This window comes from Botrytis cinerea, chromosome 13 (genome assembly GCF_000143535.2).
Source record: "Botrytis cinerea B05.10 chromosome 13, complete sequence".
Taxonomy (NCBI): domain Eukaryota; kingdom Fungi; phylum Ascomycota; class Leotiomycetes; order Helotiales; family Sclerotiniaceae; genus Botrytis; species Botrytis cinerea.
In genome coordinates this window covers 532,148-549,063 of record NC_037322.1, presented here as the reverse complement: position 1 = coordinate 549,063, position 16,916 = coordinate 532,148, and the positions used below count along the sequence as shown (strand labels likewise).

Genomic DNA, 16,916 nt, shown 5'->3' with positions numbered 1-16,916 from the left:
TAAGATTGATTTTGTCCTCGGAATGGCCCGCAAGTCAGAGTCTCGCTGTCAGAGTCTGGCCAATTTCAAGAGAGCGTGATACCAGCAACAACAGTCTATGAATTGAGTAGTTGGGCTTCGTCTGACAGAGTTTCAATACAGCAATCTGATTTGTTTGAAGTCTACGTTTTTACTTCCAAACTCAATCTAGCATATCTTTGGAGTGGCTACCAGAAAACTATCTCTACCAAGGAAGAACCTCGCCATCCCACTTGTAGAACTTTCCTCCATGGGTTTCTCGGGTGCTCTCAGCTATGACCTTGTCCAATCCAGCAGCGCATTCTGCGACTCCTAAAGGAGCTGCATCAAATCCGAAGTGGTTAGCACCGATATTTCCCAGGTCGGTTTGGACCCATCTGGATAGCATGTTAGCAGAATCCAAAGACAAAGATAATGCTCCACGGCAAGGGGCCATGAGATGAAAATTACCCGGGGTCAATGGGGAAAGCTATAAGAGTTGGCTCTTCACGATGAATAGCTTTCGTAAGCCAATGTACGGCGACTTTAGAAGGTGCGTAGGCCGAATTTGGCATGTCTAATTGGTTCCTGTAGAATGTCAATACATGTTGTTCATCTTGGTTACTCGTGATTGTTGTTAAAGAGGGTCAATTACTAGATAGAACATTATTAGCTAGTAATCACGATAGTGAATTGAGATTTGGGAGCAGACTTACCGTGAGATATCCTGCGGAAGAACCAATAGAAATGAATTTTCCGAGTTTGGACTTCTTCAACAAGGGAAGTGTAGCTTGATACAACCAAACAAAACCGTGTACGTTTGGAACAAAATGGCCTTGAATATCTTCGGCCTTTACTTCCGAAACTTTGGGCCAAGCGTAGCAAACGCCGGCATTCGCAATCACAATGTCAATATGATCAATACCCTGAGATCCCAATTGTTTCACAGCCTCGAGTGCATCTGTGGAGACTGTAGCATCAACTTTGACGAGGACAAGGGACGAGCCTTCGCCCTTAGGCAAGTCAGCTAGTGCTTTTGATGAAGGATGGTTTGGATCCCGGTTTGCAGCAATAACAGTGTGGTTTGGCTTGGAAAGATAAAGTTCGAGTATTCCCTTGCCGATACCTCTGTTGGCGCCGGAAATGAGAACGATAGTTGGTGCCATGATGACTTGATATTGTATTGATTATTGTGCAGGAAACAAAGTTTAAAGAAGAAGCTATTGTCGACCTGATTGTTGATATCAGATAGCAATTAGAAAAGTCAGAGAAGCATCTTTATATCGCTGAAATTTCCATGATGGTAGCTTTCAATAAAACGTTACAAATGCAGGTGGATTGAGAAATGTGTGTGTGGTATTACTCTGCATACTCTCGATTACTGTTGCCATCGTGCTGAGTGCTTGATTTCCATATGTGCATTACCAATTCAATTCATGAAAATAATGACAAACACCACGAATTAGGTCATATTGTAGCGGAAATGTCAGGTACGGATCGATGGAATAAGCTTCATGCAAGGTCAGCAAGTTGCATATAAACGCTCGGTTACATGGGTTGGGGATTACCTGGGAATAATTGTGGGGTTAGCGAATCGGCTAGTCATGCAGAGTAAGCAATTAGCCGCGTTCATGCTCACCTTGCATCATGAGTACCTGACCGGATTGGCTGTCGAAATACCTCTGTCAACTCTCCCAGAGTCTAAGCACTTCAGGTATGTGAAATATACCGTGCGGCGAAATCACTTAACCTGATGTTGCACAGAATCTTGGGAGGAAGGATTTGATCCCCGATGGACTAATTCTACACGATATCCTCTTCCACGTAAACCTTCAACGGGTTTTTGCCGACAGTGACTGCGAGTGGCACGATACTGTCACCTCGTAACCGTTCTCGGTGCGAAAGAAGATTGAGCAATATGAAATATGGATCGGTACCTGATCCTTCAAGTCGAACTCTATCTCTATACGCGATTTAGCATTGTCCGTATCCCTAGGGCTGACATTTGCTCACAGGATGGATAACAGAACTTACGGAATCTTGTGTAGAAGCGGTGACGATTAGAGTTTGGCAAGGAGGAATGAATTATCATAAAGATGGCAGGAAGACTTAAATTCCCATTCCTGTGAATCATCATCGATTCGAATGATTCAGTGAGGTACAATTTCTTTTGTCTATCACCAATTTTCTGGATCGGACGCAATGCTTTTATATTCACCTTTTGTTCTGGCCGCGACTGCAGCCTTATTGGGATTTTCGCCTGTGATTGCAGCGCCAGCGAAGAAATTTGATGGATCTCTTGAACCGAGAAGTAACTGTCACTACCTTCCAACGGATCTTCAGTGGCCTGGTCTTGCAGATTGGAAACAATTGAACCAATCTGTCAATGGGAAACTCATTCTCGGAAAGCCCTTGGCTCAAATCTGCCACAATTCTGACAACGATTTGGCCGAATGCGCAGAGATAAAAAATACTTGGACAGAACCGCTCACATAGTAAGTCATAATTCGTTCCCAAGACTGACAAATATCTCACTCGAACACCTAAGCTAATTTCAGTTGTAAAGTTTCACGGATCCAGTCAATGTCATGGCACCATACTGGCTGAATGATTCTTGCAGTCCTTTTACTTCTACAAATACAACATGCGATTTGGGGAACATTGCTTCTTATGCCATTAACGTCAGTAGCGCTGATGATGTTATTGCCGGTTTGAAATTTGCAACCGAGAACAAAGTCCGAATCACGATAAAAAACACTGGCCATGACTACATTGGTAGATCAAACGGCGAAGGGTCCCTTGCACTATGGACGCACAACCTCAAAGATATTTCGTTTCTCAATTACACCAGCACTAATTACACTGGTCCTGCGGTCAAAGCTGGAGCTGGAGTTCAGTTCTATGAAGCTTATGAAATCGCTGCTGAGAACGGTCTGCGAGTTGTGGGTGGCTTCTGCCCAACTGTAGGCATAGCTGGTGGATATGTGCAAGGCGGTGGCCATGGTCCTCTTGGAGCGACGTACGGTCTCAGCGCGGATAATGCATTGGAATTTGAAGTTGTGACTGCTGATGGTCGTCATCTCATCGCTACCCCTGAGGAGAATCCAGACCTTTACTGGGCACTTAGCGGCGGCGGCGGAGGCACATACGCCGTGGTGATCTCTCTGACTACAAAAGCTCACGTTGACGGTATAGTTGCGGGTGGATCATTCACCATTAACAATACTGGCGATGCTAGATACTGGTCTGCAATCGAAGCTTGGCAAAAGCACCTCCTAATTCTAGACCAAATACCTGGCTTCACCACAGTTTGGGGTTTCACGAGTGATGCATTCGAACTTGAATTTGCTACATGGCCGGGTGGGGATGCCTCGACAATGGACGAAGCATTGGCTTCGTACAAAAAAGAGATCGAAGCATTGAACATAACATTTGCAGCATACGAAACAAGTGACAGGCCAAACTTCTACGATCACTATGAGCACTACACTGGAAGTCTCCCCTATGGACCTTATACGACAAATGATATTATCGGAGGACGCCTCATCCCCCGCTCGACCGTCCAGAACAATGCCACTGATCTAATTTCCATTTTCAAAGACATTATCAGCACGACTGGAATTCCCGCAACATCTTTACGAATCAATGGAATAGCCGCTAATGTCACACATGCTCGCGTTGGAAACCACGTAGGCTCTAACGCCGTTCTTCCTGCATGGCGCGATTCTCTCTATTGGCTAAATGTTGACGTCGGTATTGAAGCAGCAGCTTCGCGAGAGACAATACATCAGATTCAAGCGCAGGTGAATGCATTTCAAGACCAGTTTAAAGTCTTGACCCCCGGTGGTGGATCTTACATGAACGAGGCAACATTCGACAATCCAACATGGAAAGAGGATTACTATGGTGCAAACTACGATCAATTGCTGGAGGTGAAATTGTCTTATGATCCAAACTTTGTTTTGTATGCTCATACATCAGTTGGGAGTGATCTTATGACCATGGCTTCGGATGGGAGATTGTGTAAAGATTGATAGGCACCAGAAGACGTTCACGTTGGGGTGGTTAGATGAATAGTGATGCACCACCTGGTTTCAATAATACTATATTATAGAATAGAAATTTAATGAATTTTAGATGAACATCTTCTTTAGCTGGAAAACCCGTGGTAAGCGATGTGTTACCCCGGAAAATATTGCTCGGGGGTGTGAGGGGAAAGAAGTAAAGATATTTGTAATAACCAATAAAATATCAGAACCGAGCGATACCTCCACAAACCACTTACTGATCATTGGCTATCTAGGTAAGCACTCAAGATTGATTACAAACAATGTGGTACATGGACCGAAGTGTCCCATAGTCCGGACTGATAATTTAGAAACGAACTTCCATGTCCGAAGTGAGTTAAATATTCCAAACTATTTCTAATTAACAAATGGGTTTCAGGAACCGAACACCTCTAATCATTGCACTGAAGACTGAACTATGGGAAAACCTATCTGGGACGAACTCTCGAGCCCACAAGACAATAGGAAAGTATGACTACTAGTAGCCGATCCCAGGACCAGGCTTCTGCGGGTATCTCTTATGAAATTCCCCAACGAGTTTCTGGGCACCTCTAAAGTTTTCCGCCGAGTAATATTTACTGTCTTGCGGATGTCCAACCCATCTAGCCTTGTAACTGGCCAAGTCGCCCCCTGATTTAGAATCCACAATTTCCTCAATATCATACATTTCCTGGTCTGAGACCCCCGCCAGCGACTCAGATGGCACATCTCCGTTTTCGTTATTCTATGTCCCAGCTTTCTCATGATAATTGGTTCGATCTTCCAAAGGGCTTTCGAAAGCTTCGAGAGCCTTGAACTTTTTCTTACTATTCTCTTTCTCTTTTAACTCCGTACGAGCATTATCGATAACTGTTTTCATGGCGAGAAGAATGTCAAATGTTACTTCTTGAGGAAGTTGATCGGGAGTCTTGAGAAATGATGCGTTCCCCAAATCCCAAACGATTGTATCAACAAGCAGCTTGCGGATTAAATCGTGCTCTCTCGTATGCTCCCAAACATATCGGAAATTCTCGGACTCGGTTAGATATTCCTTTTCGAAAGATTCCATACGAGAGAGCTTCTCAATGCAGTCGTTCTTGAGAACCGGTGCTTTAATCATGTCCGCAAAGACGTAGAGCCGTAGAAGAGTGCGAACATGAAGTTTGTAGTCATGGCCGGGTTTCGACTCGTTGTCCGAGAGAGCGGAACCAGCTGGATCTTGCTCAGGCTCACCGATTTGCTGCGTATATAGCCATAAGAAAAACAACTCAAAGACTTCAACTTCGACATCTACAAGCTTGATGATACCAGTGGCGGTTTCTTCGAAACCGGAAGTGAATGCAGCGTTGAAAAATGGAGACCAGTGGCAAATGAGACTTTTGTGTACACCGAAATCTTGGAGGTCCTTTCCGACTTTGACATGCACGACTTCGCGCCCAATGGATCTAAACGTTTGTTAAATCTGTCTTGATGGTAATGTGATCCGTGTGCATCATGTAAAACAAGGAAATAATAAGAGGAAGACTTACCTGATGGCCATTCTGATGGATCTATTTCCTTCCATCTTGAATGTTACTTCGACTCGTCTTGGGATGGGTGGATCAGAGTGGATTGCTGCTGTACTTGATATAGGTAGTCCAAGATAAGCTTTCATTAAAGTATCAAAAATTTGCATTGAGAATAATCAGAAACGAAGAAAGTAATCGCTTCAGGACAACTTGTTCCAGATCACTCTCGGCCTTAAAAGGTTACACATCTAGAGGAGTGTGTGTGTATGCGCTTGCTGGCGTCACATCTCGAGGTCTAACTTGCTCGAAACGGGGCAGAGAATCGAGAAGTGCCTATAAGCTTCTCTCAAATCATTAGGTTACATGAATTGAGGTGGATATGAAGGATTCAATCATGAAGATTTGCGAAACTGTGCGGAATGGAGATGTTTTAGGGTCTGCCACAAAACCATCACACCCACTCGAAAGCCATTTAATCCAGAAATACGCAAAGAAAAGTTTGTCCTCCAGTACAAGCATCGCTTTGTTCTTGGCGCATATCTAGAAGCCGATAAGAAGTAGGTACGCTTGATGATATGCGAGCTTCCCAGAAACGTAGGAGATTTGAACAACGCTGGTTTAAAGCGAGGTGCACGATGCACCTTTAATGATACTGCAGAAGCAACAAAAATGGAAATGAATGAGCTACATTTTTTGACTCCATCACAGAAGTACCCGACTGTACTGGTTCTGAGACTAGCAAGTATCTCCATGTGATATTTCCACTCTTTGCTATTGCATGATAGCAAGTTCCTTTACACTGGACCACCAATAGATGTATAGACTTACAGGACGCTAGGATAACAGGGCATTTTGTGGTATGCCCAAGGTTTGAATTGTTGCGTTGGACGGCGTTGATCATGGCGACAGCCAGCCAGATTGTAAACATTGGTTTGAGAAAGTGGTAGGAATGGACAAGGTGCGACGATGAAGTGCGAGAGAAAGCTGTGTGGTGAGAAGGCATGGTGGAAAGCACATTCGTACAGATATCACATGATAAGATGATACCGCGATTCTGATCAAGACCGCCAGATGTCGGAGATGGATGTTGTAAAAAGTGGTCATAATACCTACTTGGGCATAATTAAGGGCGAGATAATTGTAATTATTGTCATCACTTATCACACCATGGTAAATTCTGGTCACTTGACTATAAATTATAAATTACAAATTATAAATTATAAATTGTGCAAATTGTTGAACGTCACCGGTGGGAGAGAAGTCTGAAGTGACGTTTGGAGTGAGGTTTGCTTTGCTGACAGGAAAGTGTGGGTTACCAAATCAAGCTGAAGGTTGCAGGGATGGATGTTGTCTTCCTTAGGTTTCCAATTTGGTTGTGAGCCGCGCGAAAGAGATTCACTCAACTTCAATCATCAAAAAGGTACCTACCTCCTCAACCGAAACCTTACTACATACCACCTTCCTTTACTTCCTTTAATTAATCTTCTCATCGTACCTCCTTGTTTCGACAGAGAAAGCGCATAGAATAATTCACCTCTTTACGCCTTCCTTATCTGACTGTGAATCACCACGATCTTGTGAATTATGGCCAATCCTGTAAGTGGAAGACCATTCCAAACATACTCCTCAATCGTACACACTCTTCTCAGCCTCCTCTGCTGTCTCGTTCAATCGAAAATGACTCTCGCAAGCTCTTTCATCGTCGGGAAACGACCCACTTACTCTTCCGTTTTTCAGAAGTTTCCAGTACATCCCAAGCTAACAGATCCAATGTTTCAGCAACGACTCCCTCCCCAACAACCTAGCTATAACCAAGCTTATATGCCAAATGGTGCTGTAGCCGGCCATACTGGCATTCCACCTGGAGCGACCCCTTTACTTCCAAACAACGGTAGAATCATACAAACTGGAGGTGTGAGAGTTTTGTGTGTGGCAGACGTACGAGGTGAGCTTGACCTGAAGATTTGACTTTTCAGGCAACGCTGACAACTTGGAAGGAAATTTAAGATCACTCAACGAACTCGCAAAGCAGGCACGCGCAGACCACATTATTCATACTGGAGATTTCGGTTTCTATGATGACACCTCTCTCGATCGCATTGCAGAAAAGTGAGCTCAGCATCTAGCTCAGCACTTTGCATCATCCACTAACAAAATTCAATAGGACCCTCAAACATGTCGCTCAATACTCTCCCCTGATCACAGAAGCTACGAAAAAGGCAATTGCAGCGCCGGGCGGCCCAGTAAAGTCGAGATTCAGTCCTGGCGACCTTCCACTTTCCGAATTACCACAGTTCCTAAATGGCAGTCTGAAGCTTGATGTACCGGTCTACACTGTCTGGGGTGCATGCGAAGATGTGCGAGTCCTCGAGAAATTCAGATCGGGCGAATACAAGGTTGACAAACTTCACATCATTGATGAGGCACGCTCGATGCTTTTGGAAATTGGAGGCGTTAAGTTAAGACTTCTCGGACTTGGTGGCGCAGTTGTCATGCACAAACTTTTCGATAACGGCGAGGGTAGAACCACAATTGCTGGTGGGCAAGGAACCATGTGGACCACACTCCTTCAAATGGGAGAGTTGGTAGACACCGCCAATCGTGTATACGACCCTACCGAAACCCGTGTATTTATTACCCATGCGTCCCCAGCTCGTGAGGGTATTTTGAATCAGCTTTCAGTCACCCTTAAGGCCGACTTCTCGATATCTGCAGGACTACATTTCAGATATGGAAGCTCCTACAACGAATTCAGTGTCAACCCTACCTTGGATCATTACCGGGGTAAGCTCGCAGCGTCCAAAGCTTCCTTCAATGACGTATGGGAAACGGTCAAGAGCGAAGTTCAACCGGCCATTTCTTCAAACGAAGCTCAACAAAACCTTCTCAATAACGCCCTTGGTATCGTAGAGAAGATGCCAAGCACCGCACATGGAGGCAACCCATTCGGAGGCCCCGTTGGCGGTTCTAACGCCGCGACTTTGGGCCAAGTCGACGAAAGTGCTTTCAAAAATATGTGGAACTTTAACTTAGCTGATGCTGCCTTTGGATGGTTAGTTTTGGAAGTTCAAGATGGTCGCATCGGTACCGAAATGCGAGCTCAAGGGTTTAACTTCGCTCATCGAGGTGCAAAACAACATCCGGGTCACCAACAGCAACAAGCACAAGCACCTGCGACCGGCTCTGGAACACCTGGATCAAGCCAAAATCTTGTATCCTCGGCACCACCTACTGGGCCAGCTCAGCGTTCACCTGCCGCACAACCTCCAGCTCAACCTTTTGGTCAACGAGGACAAGCTCAACCACAAACCAGAGCTCCACCAGCTGGTCCTGAACGTACCGCAGAGTCACCAGCTCCGTTCCAAGCCAAGCCTGCCACACCACAACCAGCTCAAAACAACGTTGTTAACCTACCATCTGCCAAGGAGGACGAGAAGACTCCTGCGACCACAAATGGTGCAGACAGCTCATCCCCAGCAGCTAAGCCTTCTGCCGAACAAATCATTGGTCTCTTCGTTATGAATGTGAATTCAGAAGACCATGTCCGTGATTTGTTCCACGACGATGACAAGGCAAAGATTATTAGAGTCGATAAATGGGGCGCATCTAACAAGGTTGCCGTCTTCAAGACAACTCAGGAGAGAGATGATGCTCTAGGTCGTCTACCTGCAGAGGTCACACAACGCAGCAGTGAGGATCGCTCAAGACCTTTGGTGAAGTTATTCCAGGCTAGGGATAATACTAAGTCTTACTCTTCAAGCCGTGGAGGTGCCGGCAGTTGGGGCAGCAGCAGGGGTGGAAACAGCAGTGCTCCCCGAGGTGGTTACGGAAGCGGAGGTGCTAGCGATAGCGAAGGTGGCCGAGGTGGTCGAGGTGGTCGAGGTGGATCTAGCCGTGGAAGGGGAAATGATAGAGGTAGAGGTGGACGTGGCGGACGAGGTGGCTTCAATAAAGAAGGCGGAGCATCTCCTGCTCTAGCTTCAGCTACACCAGCAGGAGGTGATTCTTGATCACCAATAATATCCGACATCATACATCACCAGTTTTCATTCCTTTCTTGCACCAAAAAGTCATATTTCTCATACAGTACATCTTCTTAATGGTCACTTATTGTGAGCAGAGGATATCTATCTTGACAGAGGCCCAGCCATATTAGTATTTCGGCTTTTTTTCGTCCTCATCATAAAAATATTTAAGGTACCGGAGTGGAGTCATAAACGTTTGCTCATACTTTACGGTTCCTACTTTTATTTGTGTGCAGGCGATGATAGCTACTAGCTCATTCTATTTCCTTCGCATCTGTACTTTTGATACGGGTAGCTTTGAGTCGCATCATATCATGGATCTCATTATGGAATGAGATATTCGAAACGAATCAATGAATAGCGTTGCACATGTATTCTAGTCTTTGCCTCAAATTTCCACATGGAAAAATGTGAGAATTGAAAGGTTGGTGGTTGCGGGGTGCCAGGGAGGGGACGGTTGTCAAATGATCACAGACGCATAGAAAACATCAATTAAATTTTAGTAAATGTGTTCCAGTTACAGAATCTTCATTGTGATATTTGGAGTTTATGGTATCGTACAATAACGTGTATATATACATTTTACATGCTGGTTTTACAGATCTTCAAACGTAGTTTACTTGAAAGTCGGACTGATTCAAGCTCATATAGACAACGCATTAATAAGGCGGATGTCTAGCAAACAAGATATTCCCCCAAGCTACTTCTCCAGAGGTTTAATACCCTTATGGATTGCTGCAATTCCACCTGTCAAGTCCTCCCATCCTTTTCCAGGGACCACAAATCCAGCTTCCTTAATCATATCCCTGAATTCCTCCTGCTTGGGAAACTTCTCAATACTCTCCACCAAGTACTGATAACTATCTCTATCTCCCGCCACCAATTGGCCAATCAATGGTATCGCTGAGAAACTCCATTGTTTATAAATCGCATTAAACAACGGATTCGTCACATCCGAGAATTCCAAACAAGCGAAAAGCCCACCGGGTTTCAAAACACGGTGCGCTTCCCGCAACGCAGCATCTTTATTTGTGAAATTGCGGATTCCGAAGGCAACGGTGTAGAGATCGAGAGAATTCGAGGGGACCATGGGGAGAGACTCGGCATTTGCGAGGAGGAAATTGAGACGGGGGGAATGGGCGTAGGAGGTTTGGAGCGAGCGTTTGCGTCCTTCGGCAAGCATCTCGGGATTGATGTCGGATATGGTTATGCTGGAGGAGGGGGATTTGTTGATGTTGGTTGCGTGGTCAAGGAGACGGAAGGCGATGTCTCCGGTGCCGCCGGCTATGTCGAGCATTTTCCAGCCTTGGGGGGAGGAGGTAGAAGTGGAGGAGGTAGGGGGGGTGAAACCGGGGTTTATAGAGCGGACGAAGTGGTCTCTGGGATTTGGATTAGTAGGTGCTATATATGCAAAAAGATTCTCCAGATTTTTAAAGGGAATGTAAAAAAGAGTCATCATACTTCCATAGTCTATGGATCCCCAATGACATAAAGTCATTCATGGTATCGTACGAGGCTGCAACATTACTGAAGACTCCCGCAACTATTCACAACGACGTACGAATTAGCTTTCGTTTCATGTAATTTGATCGCTCCAGCATTGATTATTCAAGCCATTGAACATACCTCTTGCTTCCTTCTCCGCCTCTGGCACAGTTTGATATCCGAAATGTGTGGTTCGTCCATTGTCGCTATTCGATGCACCTGCAGATGATGTTTGTGTGGAGGATGGATCTGCTTGACGTATTGTACTCGAAGTTGAAAAACATCTCGAAACGAATTGAGTTCTGGCAGACCTGGTTAATGGTCTGAGTGCTGATCTGCAAGCCATTTTGAACCTAATAACTATGCTTCCGTGATAGGTACAAGAACTAGACGTCGATCACAAAATAATGGGAATACAAAAATCCCCCAAGTATCTCCGAATCCGATAAATTTCTCGCCTCGTCAGCCTTGCCAAGTTTTTTCTCCGGCGAGTGGTACAATGAAGAAGTAAGCTAGCGGAACAAGGGATAGGAGTGGATCGGTTATCAACGGCATTACCCCGGATTCCAGCCTTGTTCTCCAGTGTTTTAGCACGGTTGGAGTCCCCAGCATCTGTGTTGATCTTTCTTGTGCCGGACGCTCTTTTTGTTTTGTATTTAAGCAGGTCCCGGATGGTATTGACTGAAAGATGTTGAAGAAATCTCCTTGATGTTTTCGAATTGATTCTTCAAAACGGCCATTTTACTGCTTGGGAATGTTAGATTGAGGTTTAGTTGTGATATTGTTGATTGATCACTGAAGTCAGATAAGCAAACAATTATGAATTCACAGAGAATTGGAGGATGCATTTTGCGAGGGGCTAAGAGCGGAAGAATATCTACATCTTGCTTGAGAAGTAGGACTCATGGAGTATGGTTGGGAAGATGCCATTCTACCGTGGGACCAAGCCAGAAACCTGGTTCTGCAGGGTGAGTTTCCATTGATTTGAACAAAATATCAATTGCTAATCAAAACATAGAGTACGCTTCCCCGGAGCAGTAGATAGTAAATTTACCTCCTCCCTCTCCTTCGAGCACCCCTCAACCTACAATGCCATTCCTACCTACCGCACCATGTCCCCGGACGGTGAAATTCTCGACCCATCTGCCGTTCTCCCCTCCGACGAAGCTGCTTTGGAAATGTATCTCAACATGATAAAAGTGTCTATTATGGATGTTATAATGGTTGAAGCACAGCGACAAGGTCGATTGAGCTTTTACATGCCGAGTCAGGGCGAAGAAGGTACCTGTGTTGGATCGGCGGCGGCATTGGAAAAGGATGATGTGATTTTTAGCCAATATAGAGAGGCGGGTGTGTTCATGCAGAGAGGATTTACGCTGGACGAATTTATGAGTCAGCTGTTTGCCAATAGAAAGGATAAGGGAAAGGCAAGAAATATGCCCGTACATTATGGAAGTAAAGAGCTGAATATTGTGAGTTTCCCTCTGATATTGCCCAAAATTTGACGTAAAAAAAATATGGGTAGCGATAGAATTCAAACAGCTAACAAAATGCAGCACTCTATCTCTTCTCCTCTTGCAACTCAAATCCCCCATGCCGCAGGAGCAGCCTATGCATTAAAACTCCAACGTCTCCAAAACCCCTCTCTCCCTCCCCGAGTAGTAGCCTGTTACTTTGGCGAAGGAGCCGCCTCGGAAGGAGATTTCCACGGCGCCCTCAACATAGCCGCTACCCGCTCCTGTCCCGTAATCTTCATCTGTCGCAACAACGGCTACGCCATTTCTACCCCCACCCTCGAACAATACCGCGGCGACGGTATCGCCAGTCGCGGCACCGGCTACGGAATTGACACCATCCGCGTGGACGGAAATGACATCTGGGCCGTCCTCCAAGTCACCAAGAAAGCGCGTGAGCTTGCCCTAAAAGATGGTGGACGCCCTGTCCTCATCGAAGCAATGTCCTACCGCATTTCCCACCATAGCACTTCAGATGATTCCTTCGCGTACCGCGCGCGCGTCGAAGTCGAAGATTGGAAACGAAGAGATAACCCGATCACGCGGCTGCGGAAATATCTCGAGAAGAGAAATGTATGGAATGAAGCGAAGGAGATCGAGGCGAGGACGAATATTAAAAAGGAGGTTTTGAAGAAACTGAGCGAGGCGGAGAAGGAAAAGAAACCCCCGATCAAAAGCATGTTTGAGGATGTGTATAAGGAGATGACGCCGGAGTTGAAGAGTCAGATGGAAGAGTTGAGGTCGGTCATGGAGGAATATCCCGAGGAATATGATGTGGGTGAGTTTGAAGGGGGTGTGGGTAGTTTGAAGTGAGTGAATGAAATTTGTGAGATATAGATTGTGAGAGGGGTAGAAGGCAGATACATAGATGAGATTATGAGATTATGATTGTAACTGAGAAGACATTAGCATTAGCACTAGCATGTACCAACGAGAGATACAATAGATACCTAGGTACTTGAGCACTTGAGGCGTAGCATTTGCATTCAGCGACACCCATCTTGATCACTTGTTTAAATACCACCATCATTACTAGTAAGTATACTGTTATGTATGATTTGAGTACATTGATCTACTCTAATGACGCTCATAAATCTATCTATGCATAATTTTTCAATAGACTTTATACGCTCATATTCGTAAGCAGAAAAAAGTTCGCTGGGAAGTCTTTCAAACTCCATCGTCCACCCACACAATCGCCGAGACGCCCTTTTCCATCACCTAACGACCAAACGACTCCATCAAGTGCGCCTACTTTGATACGCCCAGACAAAATGATCTACCCAAGATATTCCTACTTCCTCGCCACCCCCATAACAAGCAATGCGCCGCTCCCGACCTGTACTTTCCACCCCTCCTTAATCAACATCCTCGCTACAGCAGGTCCTAACTTTCCTTTTCCGCCTTCACTGTGATTTCCCACACCCGTTACGATTTTGAATCCCTGTTGTGGCCCCGCTCGTGTATATCCACCGCTGACTCTTCTCTGTTCCTCTGAAACCCACCACATGGTTACTTTCTCTCTTGCGATTCTCACTGCATCTCGGACTCCAACTCCATGTAAATCTATACCGCCGCTCCAACATTGACTCATGACTAATTCGTCCGCTGCAGCACTTTCGACATTTTTAACACGGACATTGGCATCTCGTCCCAGTTGGGAGTAATAAGCTGCTGCGCCGCCCATCAGAGGATTGGATTTGGACTTTTTGTACGCAGCGGATGCTTTTTGGAAAGCAGTGTTACGTGCATTGACGTGAGGGCTTGAGTCTGTAGAGGGAGAGAGTGGTGTACCAGGATTAGAGGAGGTAGAATGCGTGGGGTAGATAGCATTTAAGGAGTACTGTTTTGAAGCTGATAAAATCGTGGGGGAGAGGTCGATATTAAGAGGCACATGTCGGATTTCAACTTGAAGGTTTGGTTTGCCTGGCTTGGAAATAGGAGTCGCTATGAGTGCATTTGCCAGTTCATGCGCATTGGCTGTATATGGATATGTGATTTGAGTGAGAACGAGTATGTGGGAGGGTTTAATTGAAGGAAAAGCTTCCCCAAGTTCCATTGCTTGCACTTCAATTATTGGGTCTTCCTCTTCCATATCGGTGGCAGGATAGTTTTCAATGATTGATAAGATTGTCGCTTTGACAGAAGCTCCATGATTGTGGTACATTGAAGTAATCTGTTGCATAGGTATGCCGGTTCTGGTAGATAGGAATTCGACATCCTTTCTGCCCGTCTCCCATTTACTCGCTTCAGAAGAAATAGGTGAATTGTCTGCAACGGTACTGCTTTCAGAGGCTTCAGTCTTTCGACCTTTTCTCTTTCCTTTTTGTTTGCGGGCTTTAGGTAATGCGGAACTTTCAGAGAAGGCTTCAATACCACGTCTCCTCGATCCTGTTTCCTCGAGGAAGGATAGATTGAGTAAATCCTCGATCGCCAAATTAACATTTCCTTTGGACTTCTTCAGGGAATATTTGACATCAAAAGGTTTCAGAGTCTCGAAAGTCGAAAGTAAGAAATCCTCTTGACTGTTCACATCCATTCCCTCAAGAGAATCCGTAAAGTCAGTCCCCTTGTAAGCATCTTCGCTGCCCGGAAAGTCCAATCCTTCCAAAAGATCTAGTGAGGATGTTCTTTGACTCAATGTATCGTCTGTAGAACTACTCCATCCAGGTACACTTTTACTACTTGTGCTCGCATCGTCATTTCTGCTATTGCCATTCTGCGAATTCTGCTCTGCTGAAGTTTCCCCTCTATTTGTGTATGTTCCGCCCCAAGTTCCACTCGGATCGAAGCCAGTAGCTTCTTCAAACTCTGCATCTTTCCTTATCATGTCCAAAACCACGCGCGCCGTCTGAATTTGCTCTTTATTGGAGAGATCGTAATCTGCGATTATTGCACGAAACGTACTGTTGTCGAGTGGAGGACAATATTCTGTCTGTGCAATTCGTCAACAGCGTATACAACAAGAGGAGAATATTCGAGATGAAATATGAGATAGTGAATGAATGAATTTAAGAATACATACCTCCATTTGAGCCAGAAGCTCTTGGGTATTCACCATAGTTGCGACAATGCAAAGCAAAGCAAAGCAAATTTCGACGTCGATTCTTCCAATTGCGCACACAGACACGAACACAATTCACACACTCTCAATCAATAAACTCTTTCTTCTTCTTTCACTCAAACCAATATTCAAGGAGACTCTGTTGGAAATAAATTGTTATAAATAGATGTGAGAGAAGCAAAATGATAAGTAAATAACATGATTCTATGGGATATTGACATTTTCTGTGGTATTTCTCAAGTTTAAGTAAGTAGGTATCATTAAAGTTTTGGTTCAACTCACTAAGAAAAGAATGAAGTGGTGGTGGGTGGGATTTCGAATGATGATGAAGTCATGAGCCGAGGAATCAAAAGGGCATCATGCATCGAAGCTAATAGGCTGGCTAGCTGATAGGGGTGAAATATTAACAAGCAAGATTGATTGAGCGACAACATGAAGGAATGTGTGAAGCGAGGAGAATATGAAGTCGGTTGTTTTTCCAGAGATCTCTCTTGAATACTCTCCAACTTTGTTAATATATGTTAACAGTTCTTCCTAGGCATCTTTTGAAGCAAATCAAATCAAATCAAATCAAATCCGAAGTAGGAGTGTCCCACTAGTCCGTGCTTGCTGGCTTCTATAATACGCTCTCACCCCTTCGCTGTCACCAACATTCAATGTACTTCTTCATCAATGGACAAGTTGTCTAGACTCATACGATATATATTTGTGTCTTTGATTTAGACCCTCGTTGCTTTCCGATGCAAAATGGTATGTAAATACCTCTTAGACCGGGCAATACGTGACGGGCGAGACGGTTGCAATTCACAGTTGGTAGTAACCATCTTGTTGGAGATTGGCCCATATACAATGTGGAAGATATAGAATAGAGCCCATCATGATTAGATGTTGGTTGCGATATTTGAATTTCAAAAGTAACTTCACCAAGGAGGCTTGTTCCAAGCTAAGAAAAGCACTTTTTAAGAATCTACACGAGGTTAAAGCCCCCACTGGTCGGAAGGACATGGCTTGGTTGAATCATTCTCAAATCACCAGGAAAGCACTGGAGACATTTTGTTAGGGCAACAGGAAGGATTGTGCAATGGTTTGGAAGCAGGATGGTTTCACCGAAGCCGAGATGGCTGACGAGCTTGAGCCTTTTGGTTGATTGGATTGTTCTTATTCCATTCGATCTGGGCTATTAACTGCTGTTCCTCGGCTTGGGTGACCTTTGGCATTCTTGAGTAGTAGTGGCACTGATACACTCAAAAGTACCAATCAGCTACTCTTTCTGAACA

The 16,916-nt window shown here is 44.9% G+C and overlaps 7 protein-coding genes across 7 annotated transcripts; 3 read left to right on the top strand and 4 right to left on the bottom strand.

The window, feature by feature from the left end:
* Positions 1-132: 132 nt before the first annotated feature.
* Positions 133-1,466, bottom strand: BCIN_13g01480 (hypothetical protein). The gene is made up of 3 exons (XM_001557014.2): positions 682-1,466; positions 469-585; positions 133-395 (listed from the first exon to the last, which is right to left on the bottom strand). Exons 1-3 carry the CDS (start codon positions 1,161-1,163, stop codon positions 224-226), a joined length of 771 nt encoding a protein of 256 aa, XP_001557064.1. The 5' UTR covers positions 1,164-1,466; the 3' UTR covers positions 133-223.
* A 283-nt stretch (positions 1,467-1,749) lies between these two features.
* BCIN_13g01470 (hypothetical protein) lies at positions 1,750-4,141 on the top strand. The gene is made up of 2 exons (XM_001557015.2): positions 1,750-2,492; positions 2,564-4,141. Exons 1-2 carry the CDS (start codon positions 2,200-2,202, stop codon positions 4,029-4,031), a joined length of 1,761 nt encoding a protein of 586 aa, XP_001557065.1. The 5' UTR covers positions 1,750-2,199; the 3' UTR covers positions 4,032-4,141.
* A 256-nt stretch (positions 4,142-4,397) lies between these two features.
* BCIN_13g01460 (hypothetical protein) lies at positions 4,398-6,193 on the bottom strand. The gene is made up of 2 exons (XM_024696679.1): positions 5,573-6,193; positions 4,398-5,488 (listed from the first exon to the last, which is right to left on the bottom strand). Exons 1-2 carry the CDS (start codon positions 5,716-5,718, stop codon positions 4,789-4,791), a joined length of 846 nt encoding a protein of 281 aa, XP_024552492.1. The 5' UTR covers positions 5,719-6,193; the 3' UTR covers positions 4,398-4,788.
* A 942-nt stretch (positions 6,194-7,135) lies between these two features.
* Positions 7,136-10,092, top strand: BCIN_13g01450 (hypothetical protein; the record flags this gene model as incomplete). Its single annotated transcript, XM_001557017.2, has 4 exons — positions 7,136-7,147; positions 7,331-7,496; positions 7,549-7,660; positions 7,716-10,092. The coding sequence occupies 4 exons, from the start codon at positions 7,136-7,138 to the stop codon at positions 9,559-9,561; spliced, it is 2,136 nt and encodes a 711-aa protein (XP_001557067.1). The 3' UTR covers positions 9,562-10,092.
* On the bottom strand, positions 10,086-11,496 carry Bccoq5. Its single transcript, XM_024696678.1, has 3 exons — positions 11,203-11,496; positions 11,038-11,119; positions 10,086-10,955 (listed from the first exon to the last, which is right to left on the bottom strand). The coding sequence occupies exons 1-3, from the start codon at positions 11,405-11,407 to the stop codon at positions 10,277-10,279; spliced, it is 966 nt and encodes a 321-aa protein (XP_024552491.1). The 5' UTR covers positions 11,408-11,496; the 3' UTR covers positions 10,086-10,276.
* A 228-nt stretch (positions 11,497-11,724) lies between these two features.
* Positions 11,725-13,540, top strand: BCIN_13g01430 (hypothetical protein). The gene is made up of 3 exons (XM_024696677.1): positions 11,725-12,029; positions 12,080-12,533; positions 12,618-13,540. The coding sequence occupies exons 1-3, from the start codon at positions 11,881-11,883 to the stop codon at positions 13,386-13,388; spliced, it is 1,374 nt and encodes a 457-aa protein (XP_024552490.1). The 5' UTR covers positions 11,725-11,880; the 3' UTR covers positions 13,389-13,540.
* A 94-nt stretch (positions 13,541-13,634) lies between these two features.
* On the bottom strand, positions 13,635-15,914 carry BCIN_13g01420 (hypothetical protein). Its single transcript, XM_001557021.2, has 2 exons — positions 15,601-15,914; positions 13,635-15,510 (listed from the first exon to the last, which is right to left on the bottom strand). Exons 1-2 carry the CDS (start codon positions 15,634-15,636, stop codon positions 13,870-13,872), a joined length of 1,677 nt encoding a protein of 558 aa, XP_001557071.1. The 5' UTR covers positions 15,637-15,914; the 3' UTR covers positions 13,635-13,869.
* Positions 15,915-16,916: the final 1,002 nt, after the last annotated feature.

What these genes read in the sequence shown, in the direction of transcription:
- BCIN_13g01480 (XM_001557014.2), bottom strand. Translation starts at nt 1,163, where the DNA reads ATGGCACCAACTATCGTTCTCATTTCCGGCGCCAACAGAGGTATCGGC. An exon ending in CCAAATCTCAATTCACTATC is followed by an intron (nt 586 to 681) that starts GTGATTACTAGC and finishes GACATTCTACAG; the next exon opens with GAACCAATTAGACATGCCAA. An exon ending in GCTTTCCCCATTGACCCCGG is followed by an intron (nt 396 to 468) that starts GTAATTTTCATC and finishes CATGCTATCCAG; the next exon opens with ATGGGTCCAAACCGACCTGG.
- BCIN_13g01470 (XM_001557015.2), top strand. Translation starts at nt 2,200, where the DNA reads ATGCTTTTATATTCACCTTTTGTTCTGGCCGCGACTGCAGCCTTATTG. An exon ending in TGGACAGAACCGCTCACATA is followed by an intron (nt 2,493 to 2,563) that starts GTAAGTCATAAT and finishes TCAGTTGTAAAG; the next exon opens with TTTCACGGATCCAGTCAATG.
- BCIN_13g01460 (XM_024696679.1), bottom strand. Translation starts at nt 5,718, where the DNA reads ATGCAAATTTTTGATACTTTAATGAAAGCTTATCTTGGACTACCTATA. An exon ending in TCCATCAGAATGGCCATCAG is followed by an intron (nt 5,489 to 5,572) that starts GTAAGTCTTCCT and finishes ACAAACGTTTAG; the next exon opens with ATCCATTGGGCGCGAAGTCG.
- Bccoq5 (XM_024696678.1), bottom strand. Translation starts at nt 11,407, where the DNA reads ATGGCTTGCAGATCAGCACTCAGACCATTAACCAGGTCTGCCAGAACT. An exon ending in GGCGGAGAAGGAAGCAAGAG is followed by an intron (nt 11,120 to 11,202) that starts GTATGTTCAATG and finishes CGTTGTGAATAG; the next exon opens with TTGCGGGAGTCTTCAGTAAT. An exon ending in GGGATCCATAGACTATGGAA is followed by an intron (nt 10,956 to 11,037) that starts GTATGATGACTC and finishes TCCAAATCCCAG; the next exon opens with AGACCACTTCGTCCGCTCTA.
- BCIN_13g01430 (XM_024696677.1), top strand. Translation starts at nt 11,881, where the DNA reads ATGAATTCACAGAGAATTGGAGGATGCATTTTGCGAGGGGCTAAGAGC. An exon ending in CAGAAACCTGGTTCTGCAGG is followed by an intron (nt 12,030 to 12,079) that starts GTGAGTTTCCAT and finishes ATCAAAACATAG; the next exon opens with AGTACGCTTCCCCGGAGCAG. An exon ending in GAAGTAAAGAGCTGAATATT is followed by an intron (nt 12,534 to 12,617) that starts GTGAGTTTCCCT and finishes AACAAAATGCAG; the next exon opens with CACTCTATCTCTTCTCCTCT.
- BCIN_13g01420 (XM_001557021.2), bottom strand. Translation starts at nt 15,636, where the DNA reads ATGGTGAATACCCAAGAGCTTCTGGCTCAAATGGAG. An exon ending in AGCTTCTGGCTCAAATGGAG is followed by an intron (nt 15,511 to 15,600) that starts GTATGTATTCTT and finishes CGAATTGCACAG; the next exon opens with ACAGAATATTGTCCTCCACT.